Source organism: Elephantulus edwardii, unplaced genomic scaffold (assembly GCF_000299155.1).
Source record: "Elephantulus edwardii isolate Elephantulus edwardi_28Jun2011 unplaced genomic scaffold, EleEdw1.0 scaffold00045, whole genome shotgun sequence".
Lineage (NCBI taxonomy): Eukaryota > Metazoa > Chordata > Mammalia > Macroscelidea > Macroscelididae > Elephantulus > Elephantulus edwardii.
In genome coordinates, this window is record NW_006399795.1 from 17,179,098 (window position 1) to 17,200,683 (window position 21,586).

The 21,586-nt window shown below is 57.9% G+C and overlaps 1 protein-coding gene across 1 annotated transcript in view; it reads right to left on the reverse strand.

The window, feature by feature from the left end:
- Positions 1-21,586, reverse strand: part of AGRN (agrin) — a 35,822-nt gene that overhangs the window by 6,449 nt on the left and 7,787 nt on the right. Inside the window, 20 exon segments of the mRNA XM_006885954.1 lie at positions 213-332; positions 423-537; positions 662-789; positions 1,173-1,310; positions 1,387-1,704; positions 1,794-1,899; positions 1,984-2,108; positions 2,213-2,356; positions 2,525-2,689; positions 2,767-2,883; positions 3,603-3,708; positions 3,782-3,930; positions 4,012-4,212; positions 4,291-4,485; positions 4,568-4,786; positions 5,797-6,003; positions 6,132-6,353; positions 6,447-6,671; positions 7,310-7,525; positions 12,848-12,895. Coding sequence (XP_006886016.1) covers positions 213-332; positions 423-537; positions 662-789; positions 1,173-1,310; positions 1,387-1,704; positions 1,794-1,899; positions 1,984-2,108; positions 2,213-2,356; positions 2,525-2,689; positions 2,767-2,883; positions 3,603-3,708; positions 3,782-3,930; positions 4,012-4,212; positions 4,291-4,485; positions 4,568-4,786; positions 5,797-6,003; positions 6,132-6,353; positions 6,447-6,671; positions 7,310-7,525; positions 12,848-12,895 — 3,264 coding nt within the window.

Consider the following 21,586-nt stretch of genomic DNA (forward strand, 5'->3'; position numbering starts at 1 on the left):
GGGGCGGGGCCTGGCCTGATGTGGGCGGGACAGGGCCGGGCCTGGTGAGGGAGGGGCGGGGCCTGGCCTGGGTGAAGACGAATGGTGTCTAGTCTGGCCTGATGTGGGCGGGACAGGGCCGGGCCTGGTGAGGGAGGGGCGGGGCCTGGCCTGGGTGAAGACGAATGGTGTCTAGTCTGGGTAGGCAAGGGGCGGGGCCTGGCTGTGCTCACCAAAATCCATGAAGCGCACATGTTCCTGCAGTGGCCGCTTTACCATTAAGGCTGTGCGTCGGGATGCCTGGATCTGCTTGAGCAAGGCCCGGCCCACGTCCGGTGCCTTGAAGGTCGTAGCTGAGGAAGAGTGGGGCTGAGCACAGTGAGGTGGGAGCACAGCCTCACTCTCCCCCCTCCTGGGAGGGACCTGGGATGACAGAGACTCACTGGGGTCAAAGTGGGCATCCACAATGGCTCGGACTGAACTGCCGGGGCCCAGGTCCCGCAGGCGCACGCTCCTGAAGTCCTTCTTGACATCTGAGTTCCGGAAGAGGTCATCCAGCTGAGGGCAGGGAATGGGAGCATGGCTCCTGGGGTGCCTAGAAACTGTTTCCAGGCTGTCCTACTTGCACCTCCCACCCCTCATCTTCACTGGGACTGAACTGCCCACTTCCACCCATCCTCACCGCACTCTCGATGCTACGGGCAGTCTCCCCAAACAGCTCAGACTTGGGGTCAGCCATCTCGGGGGTGTAGAACAGCTCCTGCCCCTCGACCCCCTCGAGCTCCAGCACGCCCTGGAAGGCCTTGGTGGCTGTGGGGAAGGGGGTAGTAAGGTCCTGCCCAGCAGCCACCTGGCCTCCCAGCCCGCCTTGGGTACTGAGGGCAGCAAGCCACTCAGGGGTCAGGGCAGGTGGAGGTTAGTCAGATGGAGATGAGGTTAGTGGGGACCCCTGGACAGGGCTGGTGTCAGTTACCACAGACTCCTCAGGGCAGTGCCCCAGGCCAGCTGATGACGAGAGAGACATATTAGCCAAGGGTCTTAGGCACACACGTGTGCAGAGACAGACCACACACCAGTGGACAGAGGTCAAAACCATGCCCACACGTGTGTAGAGCCAGGAGCTGTGGACAGCCACGCCTAGGCTGCCATCCAGAGACTTGCTGGGCTTCCCAGCCCCACAGCCACCCACTCACCTGGGCAGTTGGAGCCCTCTGCGTCCAGCGAGGCTGTTGTGCCATCTGAGCAGCAGCCCAGAGGCGAATTGTAGCAGGAAGCTCTCTCAATGGGTGCTCCAAGGGTCACAGCACTACCACTCTCAGGGAGCTCCAGTCCTGGGAAAATGGAATTTGAGCCAAGCCCCAAGTGCTCCAGGGGTCTTGCCTGTCCATGCCCTGTAATCATACGCACCCCCAGAGCCAATTCCACTGGCCTCCAGATCTCCACTCAGGTCCTCATCGCCGCTCCCACCATCAGCACTGCCCGATTCACCAAAGGCTGATGTGGCCAGGTTGGCCAGTGTGGTGGGGGCTGTAGGGGGCACAGTCAGTGCCGGGCGGCCTGTGGTCCGGGGCACACTGGCTGTGGTCCACGGTCGTGATGAGGGTCGAGGGGTGGGTCGACTACGGGGGGTACTGCTAGGAGTCAGAGGGATGGCACTGGGAGGAGCCAGCAGTACCCTGTGTGTGACAGGCACAGGGGTAGCTGCAGGTGTCGGAGTGATGGAATCTGTGAGGAGCAAAGTTAGGGCAGGAGTGAGAGGTCAATGTCAGATATGGCCTCTGGTTGGTTCTGGAGTGTTGGATACAGGACCTCACCCTGGCAGGGTCCAAGGCTTTGAACAGAGATATCCAGGCCCTGGCGGCAAGCAATCGTCCTCAGCTGACACTCATCACCGTAGGTGACACCATTGGATCCACAGACCTGTGGTGGCACATGGGAAGGAAGCTTGGAGGGACTGAACCTCTTTCACAGCCACAGCCATCACCCTCGTGTCCCCACCCTCACCTTGGTGGCACTGGCTTCTGAACACGTGAGAGTCGGGCACACGCAGCGGGCAGAGCCATCTTCCTCTACACAGGAGGCACCAAACTCGCAGTGCGTCTCTGCACAGCTCATGGGCGCTTCGGCATCTGGGTGCACAGATGCAGGAAACCTTGCAGCTGAGGCAGCCTCATGCCGTGCTGGAACCCACCTCAGAACAGGGAGCCTGGCCAGTACCTGGTATTGCTCTCACCTGCTTCACAGCCAGTGGAACCCAGGGCCCGGCCGTCTGGACACTGTCCACACTTGGGACCTGCCACCCCAGGCTTACAGGAGCACAGCCCGCTCATCTGTTCACAGTCGTCACGCACAGCCCCTTGGGGGTGGCAGCTGCATGCTGAGAGGTAAGCACAGGGAGAGGCCAATCTGACTTCAGGACCATGTAATGAAGGTCCTCATCTTCTGGCAGAGACCCACCCAGGCCTTGCCTACGAGGGACAGAGAGCCCAGGTGACAAAGAATGAGGGAAAACACACCAAATGCACAACTGGTTTTGGTCACTCACGGGTACAGCCGCTTCGGCCTTCGGTGACAATGCCTCGGAAGTTCCAGAAGCCCGGCTCACAGCGGTCACACTTGATACCACCAACACCGGGGCGGCAGGAGCACTGGCCAGAACCCGGGTCACAGGAGCCACCGTAGGAGCCATGCCGGTTACACTGGCACACACCTGTAAGATCGGGAACAGACATGGCCACATGCCCATCAACTCCCTGGGGTTAGGGTCGGGTGGGACTGGGTACTCACTGGGGCAGCCAGCCAGGCCCACACCCCGGGCAGCGGTGGCATTATCCTGGCAGCAGCCGTAGGGAGTCTGGGAGCAGTGTGGAGGAACCACAGGTGGCAACGGGGCAGCTGTAGGGCCTGTGAGAGAAGCAGAGAGTTCACACTGTGGCCGAGGTCCCTGCTCCAGACTCTTCCTAACCTCCTGATGGCAACTTCCAACCAAGCTTGAGGGCCCTGGACCTGTAGTCAGAGGAAGACTCCAGTGACACAGGAGGGCATATCTACACACGTGGGATACATAAACAAAGAAGCATGTCTACAGAATGCATCTGGAGGAACACTAAGTGCGGCTGGTTGATGCCAACGGTAACTACTGTAACTACTATTACTATTGGAACCACACACTTACAGTACACATTTAACCCTGCACCAGACTATACACAGGGAACATCCAATGATGACGGACATGGTCCCATGCACACACGTCTAACCCAAGCTCTGCACACACAAACAGCACACACACGCACATGAAAGCCGGTGCAGGCATTCATATAACCTAGAAATCACGCACAAGTGTGTACACATCTGTGTAAAATGGACATGACATGCTTACTAAGTCACCAGGACTCTCCTTTAACCCCCAAGAAATAAGGTTTTGCTCAGTTTGCTACATCCAGGCTGGGCCCACTTAGAGACTCAGCAGGTGGCAGGCACATGGTGTGTATGCTGCAGCTGGACAAATACGCGTGCACGTCCCTGTGTGCAGGCCCCCACTGCGGAACATGCACACCCAAGGAACACAGGACGGCTGCACGTGGACAGGCCGGGACACACTCAGCACTGCATCAGCAGCTCACCTCGGCAGGCCCCCTGCGCAGCGACGTACAATTCCCGCCGTGACTCGCACCTGGCCTTTTTCAGCTCACATTCAGTGCTGTAGGTGACCCCATCAGAGCCACAGACCTGGAAGGGGGAACTCAGTGAGGGCAGCCTCGGCCCCTTTTGAGGCCACCTGGAGCCAGGGGAGGGGCCTCACCGGGCTCTGCTGGACACCTTGGCAGCTGAAGTCACAGACACACGGCCCATCCTCTGAGTCTTCATCCCAGATGCCACCACGCTGCCGGCACAGCTCAGGTTCACACTCACCATCCTCCCCGGAGCCCGAGCCTCCTGAACCACACTCGGCTGTGCGGAAGGAGGGACAGGGAGTCACTGCATGGTTCTAACTCGTGTGCACAGTCCCCCCCAGTGGCCCCCAAGACCTACTCAGTTCACAGGGCCCTGCTCGGGCCTCCTCGATGTGTGTCTGCTGCTGACAGGACGCCTCTCGGAGCTCACACACGCTACGGTAGGTGACACCGTCAGTGCCACACACAGGGCCAGGTGGGGGGTGTTCACACCGAGGACACACACACTGCCCTGCTGAGCACACGGCCCCAAAGGCGCACACCACATCACCACAGGCTTCTGCAGGCAAAGAGCTGGGTCAGCTGGGCCAGAGGGCCCAGAGGGAGTGCCCACTGTCCAGCAGTCCCAGGTACTCACGGCAGTGTCCGACTGAGGCCACCTGAAGGTTGATCTGGTGGGTGCAGGCGGCCACATGCAGTTCACACTCGCTGGCATAGGTGCGTCCATCAGAACCGCACACGGGCTGGGCCGAGGCCACGCACTCAGAGGGGCACACACAGCGTCCCGTCTCAGCCTCACACAGGGCTCCGAACTGGCACTTCCCACAGCGGTCTGGGAAGGCAGCTCCATCACCACTTGGCCAGGAGCTTCATGTCCCCTAAGCCCTGCCCAAATCTCTCTCCCCACCACTGACCACAAGGCCCCTTGCGTGCCACTCGGATGTCTCGGCTGAGAATGCAGGCTGTGGTTTCCAGCTCACACATGCTGGTATACGTGACACCATCGCTGCCGCATACGGGGTCGTAGATACCGGAGCACACCTGGGAGCACTCACATGCAGCCTCGCCGTTCTTCACAACACATGTTGCCCCAAGAGGACACTGGACCCCAAGGCAGGGGGATGGGGGCTGGCCTGAGGACAGACGTGGCACTTGGCGACCCTGCACCTCACTAGGGATAAAGCCTCCCCCCGCCACAAAGCAGACCCTCCTGAGTGGGGGACGGCAGCGGACGAGCGTGGGCCAGGGAGAGGGGCCAGATGCACAGGACACAGCTGAGAGAGGTACAGAAACAGACAGACAGACAGACAGACAGGGACACAGTTCTAAGCATCACTGGCTGCAGCCCTGGGCGTGAGGTGTGAGCAGCTGTCCCCAGACACAGGGAGCTTTCTGATGGCCAATCAAGGCTGTAGGGAGGGGCTAGCCAGCCCATTCGACCTCACCCTCAGTCCCTGACACCCCTTGCAGGGGGCTCTCCCTTGTGGGCAGGGGACTCCCTGGAGTCACACCCAGGGCCACATGGGGAGGGGGCGTGTCTGTCAACTTGCTCTAGGGACTGCAAGGCCAGGCAGCAGCGAGCACCCCTCCCCCCTGCCGCGCCAGGGGCCGACCTCGGGCTGTGGGCTCCCGGGTGCAGGCTTGGCACCTCCTCCTGCCAGCTGGTCGGCTGGAAGACACAAGAGGCGGAGCCGAGAGGGGAGGAAGGCCCAAAGGGGCAGAGACAAACAGACAAGAAGAAGACAGGAAAAAGACAGACCACCCACCCAGGACAAAAGGAAGGGGTGGTGGGGCAGAGATGCCCCTGCCCTGGCCCACGCAGGACAGCTCCAAGCCCAGTCCCAGACTCTGCTCCCTAAGAGGGCGTGTGGCCCTGTCACGTCCACCCCCGACCAACCTCTTAGGTTACAGCACAGAGTAGGTAGACAGTGACAAGAGAATTCGAAGGCAGCAGTGGGCCTGTACAAGGGCCCACTTCCCTGTCCCCTTCTCTGCCTCTGAAGCATCCCAGGCACCCCGTTTATGACCTCGTCCCAAACACCCGAGACCCAGGGAGGGTGTGATACAGATGCAGATGGCATGTGATGAGGGACCACAGGGACTTCTGTGGATCCAGGAGGGTGCAGGCGGGGCAGGCGCTCACCACACGGGCCCCGGTGCCTCACAGGGATGGTGCGCTGCTGCTGGCACTCAGCCTGATGGAGCCAGCACTCGTTGTCATACGTGTGCCCATCCTGGGTACACAGAGGCTGGTAGGCGCCATCACATGTGACTCGGTCGCAGGAGCAGCGGGGGCGGCCCCGGCGGGACAGGCACACAGCATGGAACTGGCAGGGCTCCGGGCACTGGTCTAGGAGGTGAGGTAGGGTGGGGCAAGGATATTACTGAACTGTCCAATCTCAAGTTCAAGGAAGTGGGGGGTGGGGAGGGTCCTCCTGTGTACAGGGAATCATTGTCCTCCACCCAAACCACGCCCACCTCGTGAATGGCACTGGCCAGAGCGAACTTTCTGGAGGAGGATGCCCCGGGTGGCGCCAGTGCGGCCCATCACACAGTCGTTGTCATAGGTGATGCCATCGTCACCACACACAGGTGTCTGCCGAGGGGGGCAGCTCTCGGGCAGAAGGAGCATCTCTGTCTTCCGCGTCCGAGGGTTCACGCGGCACATTCGGTTCTGGTCATCAGTGCCCTTGCAGGGGTCTGGGGACAAGGACTGGCATCAGATAACTGCTTTTCTGACTGCACACGCCAGGCACACACCAGCTACATGTCACCCACAGAAGCCGTGCTCACCACAAGGGCCATCAAACTTCTTGAAAAGGTTTTCCTGGCGGGCGCAGGCGCGGCGCAGGAGCTGGCACTCGCTGGGGTAGTCGGTGCCATCGCTGCCACACACGGTACCCTCAGAGGTCCCTGGGCAGGAGGTAGGGCACAGGCACACGGCTGTCTGCCCATCAGCAGAGTGGGCGCAGGTGCTGCCGAAACTGCAGGTGACGTTGGAGCAGGGGTCTCGGGATCCTGTGGGCAGAGAGGGCTGGGGATTCAGGCTGGCAGACCACTAACCCAATACCAAGCTCCATCCACTGTGCAGTCACCATCCCTGCCTTTGTTGTTATGTGCCCTCGAGTCACTTGTGACTCATAGTGACCCTATGTACAAAAGCCCTGAAACCTGCTCTATCCTGTGCCAACCTTATTGTCTCTGACACACCTACCCTCATTACCTCAGTCACTGAGTAAATCCATCTCATCTAGGGTCTTCCTCTCCTGCATTGTCCCTCCACCCTCCCAAACATGACGTCCCTCTCTAAGGACTCATCCCTCCTTGCAACATGCCCAAAGTATGTCAGACGGAGCCTCAGAATCCTTGCCTCCAAGGAGCAGCCTGGCTTCACCCTCTCCAGGATGAACCTCGGCCTTTAGGTCCCACCCCTTAACAGCTCCACTCACTAATGCCAGGATCCTGGTTCCTTATTCATCAGAGTCCTGTGCCACTCAGCCTTGGTTTACCAGCTCGGTCTCCTTGCCAGTTGCTGACTAGATGCCCCCAGGCTCAAATGCCCTGAGCCAGGCCCCGCCCCTCACCTGGCCCAACTCTGCAGCAAACCCCCTCTTGCCAGACCTACCCGGCCCCACTGGACTCCTGCCTCAACTCACCACAGGGGCCGCGGCTGAGCAGGCGGATGCGGCGCTGCTGGCTGCACTGTGCTCGCTGGAGCTCACACTCGTTGCTGTACGTGGAGGCGTCTGAACCACAGACGGGCGCCACCACGTTGGGGCAGGCACTCTTCTTACACACGCAGGACGCTTGCCCCCGGCCCTCTGCACTCGGCTCACACACGGCACCAAAGCCACACAGCATCCCCCGGCACGCTGGGGAGAGAGGGGTGCGAGGGTCAGACACGGGCTTCTCCATCACAGAGCCACACACCATGTCCACACACCAGCCAGGCGCAAATGCTGCACACAGGCCGATCACGAGGGCAGCAGAAACGTCTGTATACATGTGCTCATGGGGATTTCACACCGTGGGATGCCCACCTGCATGTAATCCAAACGCACACCTCTCTCTGCTCCTCCTCACCTGTGCCTCACGTTATCTGCAGGTATGCACACAACGTAGACTGGCACACACTAACACCACACAGGTTCCTGCACGCAAGCACATTCCCGCACACCCTCACAGGGCTTCCCTGCACCCTCTGCAAGCCCCTCATTCCTCTGCACATGCCCTTTCCCACTCTTGCATGCTTTCCCAGGTGCCTCCCCTCTGGAAGGACTTTTCTGGCTCTGACCCCCAGGGGGCCATGCCTCTGTCATCCCTTCTCTTCTCCCCATAGCATTTGGAAAGAGCCATTCTCTTCCACCATCCACGTCTTTCTCTGGCCTCTGTGGCTCTCAGATATACGGCCTCTCCCACGGCACCAAGCTGGCCCTCCAGCCTCCCCAGACTCAGGCTGACTGCAGCATCTCTCCCTGAAGTTCTCAGGCATCCCAAAGTCCCCTCTTCCCCAGTCCAAGTCCTTGAGCATCCCCCCAACTCACACCCCACACCAACACCCCACCCTGCTCCTTCCTCCCAACTCCCTCATCCTACTGGCTCCACCTGGGTCCTGAGCACTCAAAAGCCAACACATCCACAGTGGCCTCTGGAGAAAGGGTCTCTGAGTATCGCTTATCTTCCCAAATATTTTCATTAGCATGGCACGAAGGTAAGACCAGCCCGGCTGAGAGCTCGTGGGTAGTGTGCTGGCACAGACAGCCCTGACCACAGCGCCCTGCTGACTTCAACACCAGTCCAACAGGGACTGCTATGACCCTCATCCGGTGGCACAGGAAGTGGGTTCAGTGAAGTTACGACCAGCCGGAGGTCCTCAACTTGGGGAACACCAAGACCCTTGTATGTACAAGCTACCTCCGCCAACGGAGAGAACAGCAATAGACAAAGAAATGTGCACACCCGTTTAAGCTGAGTGCCAGCCCCTCCCTGGCCTCCGATGGGTTAGGGGCAGGGCCAGGCTGTGTCCTCCAGGACCCCAACCCACTACTGGCGCCTGTTGGGCTGCCACCCAGCGGTGGGTGGGGCAGGTCCATTAGGAGCTGCAGCTGCCTGGATTCAATAAATGTTCAAGTGGGTCTAATTACCATCAATAAGTCATGGGGAGAAGGGTGTGGCTCCCCATCCACCTGCCACCTCCCAGCTATCTTGGGAAACAGGGCAGGAAAGGTGCCCCCACCCCCATATCCAGGGGAGGGGCGAGAGTTTCACCAGCCCAGGAGCCAGCAGTTGCCATGGCAACAGCCGGGAGCTGGCGGCTGCGCAGTGTCTGCCTGAGCATCCCAGCCCCACCAACACAGGCTGGGTGGATGCAGGGTGGAATCTGCTCAGAACTCCCCGTACCCTGAGGTCCTACATCAACCCGATCCTCACAGCACCCTGACCACTGACAAAAGGAGGAGGAAGATCTTCACCTTCTGCCTCGGCTCCCTTCCCTTCATCTCCTGTAATTTGCCAACGGTGTCAAGCCACCCCAGGACTGCACCAATTGTCGTTACTGCCTCGTTGTGCCTCATCTGTAAACAGGGACAATAGGACCTGCCTAGAGAGCTGCATGTGAGGTAAGCGGAGCCAGAATGCACAAAGCACCCAGGGAGCCCAAAATGTAGCATCGAGTGCACTGTAAGCTACCAACGACCACTAATACAGTGACAGTGACGAGAGCTGCTGACCCCATTACCATCCTCTCTGTCCTAGCTCAGATCAAATTCAAAGCTGTCTCCACCCTTGACCCCTCTTCACAACTTCCCTCTTGTCCTCTCCCAGGCCCCTGGTGCCCCAACCCCGACACCATCTGCAAGAGACACTTGCTAAGACTCTGCTCCCTTTGGTGTCTGCTCCCTGCTGCTCTCACCATACCTACCGGTCACATATTATTCAGTCACGACCCTACCTGGTCACTACTTTTCTTAGTCACCACCAATCACCATGCCACCCAGTAACCATGCCCTCTGGTCAGCATCTTAACCAATCACCATATTCTGTTGGTCGTCACAACATCCTGATAACCATGCCCTGGTCACTGAGCCCCCCTGTTCAGTCACCATGTGGTGGCCATCTGGTGACCACACTTCTAGTTACCATGTTGGCTCCACCATGACTGTCACCAGCTGCTTCCCCTGGGCCAGCCAGGCTTCCCCCGTCTCTAGGCCCATCTCTCTCTCTGGTCACCTCATCTCCCCACCAAGGCTCCAGTGGCCAGCGACACAGAGATCCAGCCAGACTTCTCTCCCTACACTTAGCCCATGTCTAAGGACACCTGACTTTGATGACCAGTGTGGTCCTGATCCCTACTTCCCCAAGATGGTCTGGGAGCGAAAGTGATTATGACAGAGGCAGGCAGCACAGCAGGACCCATTCTAGAGGACAAGGGAGTCCAGACCAGGTATCCAAGCTGGATACGAGCAGTAGCTGGCAGGAAGTGGGCAGCAGCAGCAGAGGGTACCAGTATGGCTGGCTGGGTCTCCAGTCCGGTGTGGAGGGTGGGGATGCAGGCAGGAAGTCAGATAGGCTGGGCATAGAGTAAGACACCTGGCTGCCAGACTGGATGTGGAAGAGGGGGGAAAGAGGGGCCCAGGGTGCTCGGGGAACAAGAGCCAAGGTTTGGGCCCTGGCCCTCCAAGTCAGACAGGAAGGGGCAGTCCCGCGTTTCTCACCCTCCCCGTTAGGGCAGCAGTTTTCTGGTCATGCAGGGGGGTTCTGTCCTACACGGAATATTCTACCCCTTTCCTGTCCCAAACAGCATCTTCTCCTTCCCAAGATTTAGCTCCGAAATCACCACCTCCAGGAAGCCTTCCCATTCTTCTGTGGACTAGAGAAGAGAGACACAAATTTCCAGATGGAAGAGAAATTTGTGCACATCCAGACTACACACAGACACATACATATCCACAAATGCACACACACAGCTACACACAAAATACAGGCACACATAAATGCTTTCACTCACACACATGTACACATATACACACAGATGATCACAGGAGCCAATTCCTGCAAGTTCCAATCCCTCTTCTCCATGTCATATCTTAATTCGTTTACATACCATCATGTGTATGTGTACACACACACACACACACACACACACACACACACACACAGAAAAACATATACCCATTTTATAGAGGAGAAAACAAAGATAAAATAAAGTCACTTGACATGATCAAGTTGCTGTAAATGGTAGTCACTCGGGTCCATACACCCACTCATAGCCCCCAATGCCCGTGGCCAAGGTGGGCACTCGCATCTGTCGAGCTGTGAGGTCACTTCTGGACCCTGCCATGAGCCCCCTCTCAGCCCAGCCTCTTGAAGATTCCCTGGCCACTCAGCCCCCGAGTTTCCGTGCCTCTCACGCCCGCTGCAGTACTGCTCCCCGCGTGCCCGTACTGAGGCCTCCTTGCGGTGCTGTAGGCGGCAGTGGCTTTTTATAGCCGGCCCGTTGGCGAGGGCTATATTTAACTACCTCCTGGTCTAGGGTGGGGAGAGGACGGAGTAGGATGCCCCAGCCCCGCCTCGGCCACAAGCATGTTGTGTTGGGGTGTGTGGTGACATCCTGGCACGTAGCTGTCTACATGTGTGCAGTGAATGGTGTGTCCCTACAGGGAGGGGGTTTGTGTAAAGAACCAGAGAGAGCACATCAGAGTTTGGGACTCCAGGGGAGGGGAATTATGGATGTTGGGAAAAGGAAGGGTGGCCTCGCTCCCGAACCCAGATCTAAATCTAGAAAGCTGCAGGCTTCTTGTCCGCCGCCTCTGAGAATCAGTACTGCATAACTTCCCTGCCCTGGGACCCGAAACGCTGCTGTGGAATGGCCTCCAGACCTGATTTGTCTGAGCCACACTGGCCTGGCTGCCCCCACCTTGTGCCGGGGCTGCAGGGGAGGGGATTGGTGTCTGGGCTAAGCGAGGGTCCTTGTAACCTCCACTCTCATGTACTAAATTCCCAAGCTGCCTGGTCCATGAAGGGGAAGGGGAAGAGGAAAACGCCCCACGGTAGAGGCCCCAGAGTCACATGCCCTCATTATTGCCCTCAAGTAACTGGCCCTGTAGACAGGTCTCTTCCATAGGCCAGTCCACAGGGCCAACCTTGGGGATCTGAGGGGTCCATGGGGGCTTAGAAGGGCAGCTTAGAAGGTTCTGTGGCAGGGGGAGGGGGAGTCTGGGGCTCCCCAGCTGCAGCCCAGAACTGACAGAGAACACAGGAAACCTTAGGCATAAAGCTATGACAGGGCCAAGGGACAAAGGAAGAGAGAGTCCCTGACCCAGTCCCAAATCCCCCATGCCAAAATGCAGGAAGTAATTCCAACTAATTATGCAAACTAGGGAACAACCAGGAAGAGCCCAGGGTTTCCGTGGCACAATGCTGATGAAAACTGTGTGCCTGAGCAGGACCCACCTGCTGCCTGGCAAAGTGCTCCAGTGATGGGCTGGGCCTGAGGGCAAACCTAGGAGGGTCCAGTGAGGAGGGAGGCAAGGCAGGAACCCTGCTCCCAAGCCCCAGGACCTTCGCCCCCACCCTCACCCACTCCCCTCCCGCCATCCCTGTGGTGGCATTAACAGCTTCCTTTCTTCCCGTCCACATTAGCTTAATGGCAGCAGCCTCCACACAGCAGGACTCCAGGGAGGCCAATCCCACTCCACAAAGCAGGTCAAGAGGGCCAGCCCCGCCCCCTACATCACCAGGATGCCCCTAACCACCCCCACCCCCAGCCCAGTCAGGTCTTCTCAGCCTCAGGGACAGACCCCAGACCCACCAGGCACGGCCCCAGACAGCTGGCCATCTTGCTGAGGGCTCCCAGCTCCACCCATCACCAAAGCTGTCCGATCCTGTTACCATCTGCACAAGCTATCTGAGATCCTCTCAGGCTCAGACATCCTGTGCAGACAGGGTTCCAGGAACTTGGTCCCACTTTCACTATGAAGAGGCGGAGACCCAGTGGGCCAAGGGAATGACGTCCCAAGCTCCTCCCCTGGCCCCTCAGCTGGGGACTCCCAGGATGACCAAAATTCCTTATGCAGCCCCCCACCAGCAAGCACACCCTTTTATGCCCTAAGAACAGTCTTCGAACCCCAAGAGTGAGCACTGCCTGTGAAGGGACAGGACCCCCACCCCAAGCTCTAGCAGAGTCTTCCACTCACCGTCTGGGGGCGTCGGGATTGCTGGTGTGAAGTGGGACCCAGGTTTATCTGGAAGAAACAAATTTCTCAGTTAGAGACCTGAGTTGAAGCTGGTCCTTACAGGGCTAACCCCATCTTGGTCCCTCCATGTCACTGGCCACTCTCACTCACCGTCCATTAATTACAACCTGCCCTAGTGCCCCCATCCCTCCAGCCTCTATACCCCACCCTCCATCTCTAGCCCCCCACAACCTGTCTTCCAGCTTCTCATTCACACCTTACTCTCCTGACCTACCCACCTATCCCCTATCTTCTATGCCCTCACTTCTATGACCCCTTCATCCCTCATCCCCCAGTCACAAACCCCCTCCCATGCCCCGTCACACCCCACTCTCCCATCTCTGCTGTCATACCGCACCCCAGCCTCTCATGCCCCATCGTCCATGTCCTTCCCTTGTCTAATAGCAGCACCCTTTCCCCAGACCCAACATCGGATGATGTCCAGAATAGGGAGGCCAGGAAGCCACATGATCCAGGCCCAGACCCCCACGGACAGGTAGGCTCTCATTTGTCTCTGCCCCTCCAGCTGCAGGGTCATGGCCCACCACCTGCCAGCCCAGCCCCGCGGTGAAGTGCATGCCCCATTCCACCCACCCCCCCAGTGAAGCTGGCCCCGCCCTTCCCAACTCCAGCAGAAAGTTGCTCCCCATAAAGGAAGGTCAGCTCCTGACAGCCCTGGGCAGACCTCAGTGGCCGAGGACCCTGTCCCCAAAAGATGCTGGGGACCCTGTCTGCCCTCTGACCCCTAGGGGCCAAGGGCTCGAATAAGCCACTGTTCTAGTTTGGGGCCACCCAAAGGCCACGTACAATTGCTGAGGAAGAGCAGGACAGCGAAGCCCAGGGTGGCGGTGGCCAGCAGGATCAGGCAGACGTTGCAGGGGACCATGAAGTAGCGAACCACCAGAGAGACGCGGCGTTGCTGCCGAGGGTCCCGCTCCAGCGGCAGCCGAGGCATGGCCTAGCGGCCCCAGCGAGCAACCCTCGCAGCAGGTGGGCAGGTCCTCACGGGGCGCCCTTGGGCCTCTGAGGGGCTAATCCTCCCATGTCGGGACCCCCAGCCAGGGCGTGGCCAGCAGCTGTGCTCACACTTGGGGCACAGGGTCCTCCCCAGCTTCCAGCTCCTTAATGGGAGGAGCAGAAATCCCAAATTAGGGCTCAGTGGGAGGCGGAGAGGACTGAAGGCCAGGGCCACACCTGCTGTGCACGACCCTCCCCTGCTTCTGTCTAGCCTCTCTGCCCGGTCTTCTGGGGTCGCCGACAGCCTCCGAGCCCCCCGCCCCACCAGCCGATCCCCTGGAGAGAGAGGCTGGGGAGGCTCCTCCTCGCGCCTGGTGCGCGGATGGGCTAGGCGGGAGGCGGTGGTCCGGCGGGCGGCGCTCCAGTGGCGGCTCCAGTCCCGGCAGAGGCGGGCGCGGCGATGGCAGGGGCGGGAGGAGCAGCGACGCGCGTCAGGAGGAGGAATAAAGAGCCGGTCTCGCGCGGAGGCCCCGATCCCGCCCAGGCAGCAGCGCGGTCTCCCAGCCGGGCGCAGCGGTGAGTGAGGGGCAGCGGGCGCCGAGGGCGGCGGGAGGGGAGCAGACAAAGGAAGGTGCCTCCGGGGACCCCTGCGTCCACGGGGAGTTGCAGCTCGAGGAGCAAGAAGGATGGTGCGCTAGGCAGAGGGCGGCGGGGCACAAAGAGGAGCGAACGAGGTGCGCGGGTGGGGAGGTCGAGGGGCAGAGGTGAGTGAGGGCTGGGGGTCGGGCAGAGGTGGGGCCTGGGGACCAGATTACCCAAAACGCACAGGAAGCTCGGGTGTACTTGTGTTTATTTATTAAGCAAGAGCGAAAGATTTCACATGGGTTTCACCACGTCTGTTATGAAAACCAAGACACTACGGCAGATTAGGACTGGGTATTCAGTCCCTGTCCAGGGCCATAAATTTGACAAGAGGCTTTCTTAGATTCTATAGAGATCAAAGGGACTGTGGGGTCAGGAGAGAGACAAATGTCAAGCCATCCCTAGAAGTAAAATTTTAAAATTAATTTGAAAAATTATTCGCTACAGATTAGTTAAGTAAACACAAGTAAATGAGTGCTCACCTTGTTTACTGGGTAATCTGACAATGACTAGGAAGGAAGCGGAGTAGAAGAGGGCAGGGCACAGGCTGAGAAAGGCTGTCTCCCCTCTCTTCTGTTTTTGGGGTCAGAGGGTAGCATTGCTGGGGAACCCAACAGGAGGCAGGGTCTCCGCGAGGGTCTTTATGGGGCCTGCACGAAGGACCTAGTTGTGGGTTGTGTTACTGAAGGGGGCTTGCTAGTGTACCTCTCCTGCTGACCCCACCCTGTTGGGATGGGGGTGGAAGCAGGTGCATACACACAGGTGAAGACTTGGCTGGGTCACAAACAATAAGCAAAGGGGTCCAAGCAGGAGGGAGGGATGGGATAAAGGATCTAGAAATCCATACACCCACCCTCTTCCCTAGGAACTGACAGCAACACCCCAAACCACTCCCAACTCCCCCGCAACAGAGGAACATGCAAATGAGTTCCATACAAACAAGCTGTATGCAAATAGACGCCGGGGTCCTGCGAGCCTGGAGCGCCCCCCAGAGGCCTCCCTGGCTACATTGCCAACGTGACGTCACAGCAGAGCAGGGGGCAAAGGGGTAGGCGGGCCATGTACCTGGGAGCCCCTGAGGAATCAGCTTATGTGACCCTGACCTGATAGCCCTCTCCCTGCCCAGCTGGAGTAGGTGGGCCAGATCACCCCCATCTTGCTAGCCTGGGCTGAGAACCATTTCTGCAGCCATGGTCCAGTCCTTTGGCCTGTCCTCACCACACCAGGCACATCCTGCTCTGAACTCCTCTGGGCCTGGATCCTTCAGTGACAGTATCCAAGACCAACACTTACAAATCACTTGTCCCCTGTCCTAGCTCCTCCACCTGCAAAATAGCCACACACAGCCCAGAGGCTTCTGGGAAGGACCTGGGCACCTATGAGCCCTCCTACCTGGTCCTGGCCATGCTTACATACATATTCTGCAATGACCTCTGTCCACATGCTCCCTTCTCCACTAGATCCCACCAGCCTCTGGTCCACAGGACAGCCTGACTTCAGGCATCCTGAGATCAGGCTGCACCTGGCCCCCATCCTAGCACTCTCCATCGCAGAACCCTTGGGACTAGTCCCTTACATGGCTGCTGACCTGTTTCCCCAGTCATCACACACTCTCACGCATTCACATGCTCGCTCTTACTTTTACCACACATCATCTCGCTCACATATTCAGTCCTGCAGCACACAGGCAACCACACATTTGCACGCTCATATACATATATTCACTTGCATCCTAGTGACTTGGAGAAAGTGCAGGCAAAGTGCTCTTTGGAGGCAAAGGTGATAAAGCTTCGCCTCACATACTTCTGGCATGTTGCTGTTGTTATGTGCTGTCGAGTTGCTTGAGACTCATAGTGACCCTATGTACAACAGCCCTAAACTCTGCCAATCACACTGTCTCTGACATTCCCATCCCGATTACCCCAGTCACTGAATCAATCCACCTCATAGAGGGCCTTCCTCTCCTGCGCTGTCCCTCCACCCTCCCAAGCATGATGGACCTGTCCCTCCTTACAACATGTCCAAAGTATGATGGAGCCTCAGAATCCTTGCCTCCAAGGAGCCGCCCGGTTTAACCCTTTCCGGGATGAATTGGTTTGTTTTCCTAGCAGTCCATGGTATTCTCAATACTCTTCTCCAGCACCACAGCTCAAAGGCATCAATTCTCCTTCTATCCTCCTTGGTCATTGTCCAACTCTCTGATGCATAACAAGTGATTGTGAAGACCATGGCCTGTATCAGACACACATTAGTCTCCAGAGAGACACTATTGCTCTTCAGTACTTTGGAGAGGTCCCTAATAGCAGACTTTCCCATGGCAATAATTTCCTGGCTAGGAGGGGCTATTCCTTGGAAAGGACACAATGCTCAGGAAGGCAGAGGGTCAGCGAAGGAGAGGAAGACCCTTAACCAGGTGGATTGACACAGTGACTGCTGCAATGGGCTCTAGTGTGGCAGGAAGTGTGAGGATGGCACAGGGTAGGACAGGGTTCAGCTCTGTTGTTCATAGGGTCATTATGGATCACGTTCAACTTGAGAACACCTAACAATAGCAAGAACATACTTGTATTAATATCCACATATACACCCATCATTTATTTATACACTCACATTTCTGTGCATACACTTGCATGCATCTTCTCACATTCACACTTCTTTCCCCACAATTACAGGTGTGCACCCACATTTACTCATTTGTTCCTCCTAAAGCATAGTGCACATATACACCGTTCTATACATTCACATCCACATGCTTACCTGCACACCCACACTCATGTACAACCTTGCACACATCTTCTCACGTGTACACAGTTGCACACTCATGTGTACTCAACGCTATCACACTCCTGACTCACGCCTACACACACCTTCACATGCTGACACACTCACACATCACTGCTCACAAATGCACTTACTCTTATAGTTTCACACTCACACTCACACTTCACATACATGCATGCATACTTGCACTAATCTGCTCACATTCACGTGCTCATATTTACACATGCACACACACACACATAACACAAACCCTCCTGAACACTCTCAGGCCTCTGGGGAAGGGCTGGCATGAAGGTAAGGAGGGCCTTCATCTGACCAAATTGCTGTTGCTGGGTAACCTGCCCCCCCCACCCCCTGCAATGGTCCCCCCCACCCCGATTCTATCTTGGGAAAAGCGCACTGCGCCCTGCCTCTTGGAAACCGCCCAGGCTGGGGGCTTCTTCCTCAGGCCCCCAGATATCTCCCTCACTCTGCACACAACCCTCCGGCTACAATGGCACCTTGGCACCTGCACGACCCCTGGCTGGTCTCACCCCTCCCCACTTGGGGAAGCCCAGGCAGCAGAGTCTCATTGCCTGTGACTGCAGCTACCCCTTGCCAATGTGGGGGAGGGGCTGTCTCAAAGAGGCCCCTCAAACTAAGAACTTTCTGGCTCCAAACACAGCCAAGCCTCCTGGCCACACGCCACCCAGGGCCTGCGTGCCTGACCCTGCACGCTGGAACTGTGTCTGCTGCTGCCGCCACGGCAGCTGTGGGACTTCAAGGGCTGCCCTGCGGGAGAGAAAGGCAAACTGGGCCAGGGAAGAAAGGCGGACCAGGCTGGGAGTGGGGGAGTCCGGCGGCTGGGCGCTCTTGATGGGATCCTAGATAAACTGGGGAGTGGAGGTGTGTTGGGAGATCTGTGTGTTGGGAGGGGGAGGTCTGCTAGACTGGGTGCTCTGAGTGGAGTCTCAGACTAATCGAGGTATGTGTGGAGCCTGGGTACTCTTGATGGGATCCTAGATGAACTGGGGCGTGGGTGTGTGTTGGGGTCCTCTGGGTGGGAAGTCTACTTGGCTTAGACTATTGGGGTGAGGTTAGGCAAGCAGGGATAGCTGTGGAGGAGAAATGGCAGTAGCCTGGCCCCGCCTAGCCCCAGTCAGTGTCTGAGCCCCCCACAGGGGCGGGGACCTACCGGCAGACAAAGAGCCATTGAGGCCCCAGGCCCATGGGGGGAGGGGAGCGCAGTCTACTTGGTCTATTTTGGGATCTTCAGACCCAAAATCCTTCAGTCCTGAGCAGCCCCAAGCAGGCTCTGATCCCCAGTGGAACAGAGGATGCTCTGAGGGAGGGCCAGGCTGGGCTCACACTCCCTGCAATCATGTGTGCACCACTGGGCCTTCCAGCCTCACACTTGCACAGATGCACACATACACCTGCTCACCCAGATCTGCACAGGCAGTAGGTCACACACACACACACACACACACACACACACACACACAAACGCACATATACAGCATTCCCTCCAACCCCCCAACTACACTCTGCTGTTGACGTTTGGTATACACAAGCACACACCTGTTACGTTAGCATGCTGTCTCCTCTGTATGCATAGTGTACCCACAGTACAGTGTCTCTCTCACACATACACATCCCTCTATCATGTGATGACACACACAGGATGCCTCCTCTCATACCTACACCTGTTAGAAAGCATACAGCGTGTCCCTTCACACCCAGTACACACACAGATGTCCCTTACATGTGCACCTGCCAGCACACACATATAGAGCGTGTCTACACGGGGCACACACAGGTTCAGAAATACCACCAGGTAGTTCTCTGGCCTAGAGAAGGCAGTGGGGGATGGGTGAGGAGCAAAGTCCCCTGGCAACCAAGGGTCCCTTTCACATGCAGATGTCCCTCCTCCCCTTTTTACTGAGAGGATGGCAGTGCGGGTCTGGTTTTTGGATCTAGCCCACAGAGGGCCTGGAGGAGGGGCTAGGGCTGTCCCAAGCACATACCCTATAACACAGGGTCTACGCCTGCCCTGTGCCTCCACTTCCTCACCTCCCCCATCTCTCTATGTTGGCCTTGGGTCAGACCGGACCTGGGGACCTGCCACCCTCCCCCACAGGACCTGGAAACCACCCCAAGTCACAGGTGCCTGGCTGCCTAGGTGGGGGCGGGGGAGATGAGGGGCGGGAGAGCAGCTCCCTCGTCTGGGGCCTCCCGGTGTCCGGTCTCAGGCTGTAGAGTCCCCTCCCCCTCCCCCTCAGTGGACAATGGGCGTTTCACTGCAGGGAGGCCCTGCTGGGCCCAGTCAGCCACCAGGGGAAGGCTGGCCTTTAGAATGGTGTCTTCCTCAGCAGCCCCAGGTCCCTCAGTGGCCCACTGTCCTCAGGTGAGGCTGAGACGGTGCTTTTGATGGACCCCAGTGGGGATGTGTGTGTATGCGCTTTCTTTTAGGCCTCCCCCTGCTCTGCCCAGTCCACCCCTGAGGCCCAGGGGCCCACCAGCTCTGTCACCTGGTTTCAGTGTGACTCTAAAGCCTAGCAGCAAAACCTGCTTGGCAGGGTCTTTGGCTAAAACAGGACGGTGGGAAGGGGCTCATGGAGACACCCTCCTTCCCAGGCCACATATTCCTCCACCAACTTAATAAGCCCCCCCCCCCAGCCAGGGCCCACCACACTCCTCTAACTGCATCACTGAGGTCCCTCCCCCAGGCCAAGTGAAGGAAGTTCGTCCTGTGCTCCAGAAGTTCCTGACCATCAAGGGTTACATTACAATTTCAGAAAAAACTCAAGTGAGATGGGCACAGCCCCTACCAGCTCCATATTGAAGGGTCCAAGAGCAGAGAGCTGAGTGATGGAAAAGAGGGGTGCCCAGGCAGAGATGTGAGTGGGAAGTCTGCAGGTGCAGAAGGGCAGGGGAAGCTGCAGGAGGTCAGAGAGGACTGCATGGTGAAGCCAGGGAGTGACCCTGGCAAGAGGCAAGGTGGATAAGCAGGTGCAGGACAGGTGAGAAGGCCTTCTGGGAAAGGGTGCAGCCAGCAGGGGGCGCCATTTAGGAGACCTGAGAAAAGGGTGGGCAGGGTCAGCCTCTGCCCCTCCCTCCCTGGCAGCCGGGACAGCCACTTTAGCCCAAGAGGACATGAAAAGCTCCCTCCAGGCACCAGGGTGTGGTCCAGGTGAGTGCCCCGGGTGACTCAGGAGAGCTGGTGGCCCTGCTGAGAGGCCATGTAGAAAGTGCAGGAGTCACAGGAGGTGGGTGAGGGGATAGGAGGGTGCACCTCCATGCCCACTGTGACCAGGAGAAGCAGGAAAAGGTGGAGCCTGAAATGCCCATGACACAGCAGAGCAGGAAATACAGATGTAGGAAAGAGGGGAGGGCAGCAGTGCCTGGCATTGTGGAGGGAAACTGGCAGAACCTAGTGCCCCAGACGCAAAGTGAAGAGCAAATATCTGCTCCCAGGCCTCTCCACTGCAGCACACCCACAGGCCCCGACTGGCCCCGATGCCTCTTTGTGCTCATAAACCCTCCACTCCCCTTCAATGCATAACTCATGCCTGGCCTCCCTGGTAAACCCCACCCACTGCACTCAGGACCTCAGCAGACCCTGCTGAGGCAGCACCAGAGCCTGGACAGGTGAAGGGATAGGAGCCTCCACACCTGAGCCTTCCAGCCCCAAGGAGAGCAGTAGAATGAACACCTGTTCCCCATCCTCACTCAGCCAGATGTACATGAAGTCTCATATGTGGACAGATGCCCCCCAGAGGCTGCCCAGAGCTCCAGGCTTCTCCCAGTGTGAGGGCACAAGAAGACTGCTAAGGAAGGGTTAGCTGCTTGAGGTCACCTCAGGCCAGACCTATGCCTTCACCTGCAGAAGGGACCACCTCGCTCAGAATCCAGCAGGCATGTTAGGGTGACAGAAACTGAAGACTCTTATCACCACACTGTCACACCTCACATGTAAGGGGGTTTGGGGATTTTTTTTGGGGGGGGGGTTGAGAGAGTAAATAGTAATGATAGATTTATTAGAAAGTTACATCCTCAAAGTTCAGACCTTCTTCCTTGAAAGGAGATCAAGAGAAAAGGCCTGACAGTGTTCTTGTCACTGTATTTGACAGCTGGGGTCACCCCCGCTGGACACTGAGAAACCACTGCGGTAAATCCCAGGTGTTGTTAGGGGTCACGCCCAAGTCTGGCCTGGCTCATTGCCAGGCACAGGTACAGCTGTTCCACAAGGCAGAGCTGGACCACAGGGCAGGGGTGAGGCCTTGCATGGATGCTGGCCCTTGAGCTAGCTGACCTATCCTGGTCCACTGGCCTTACACC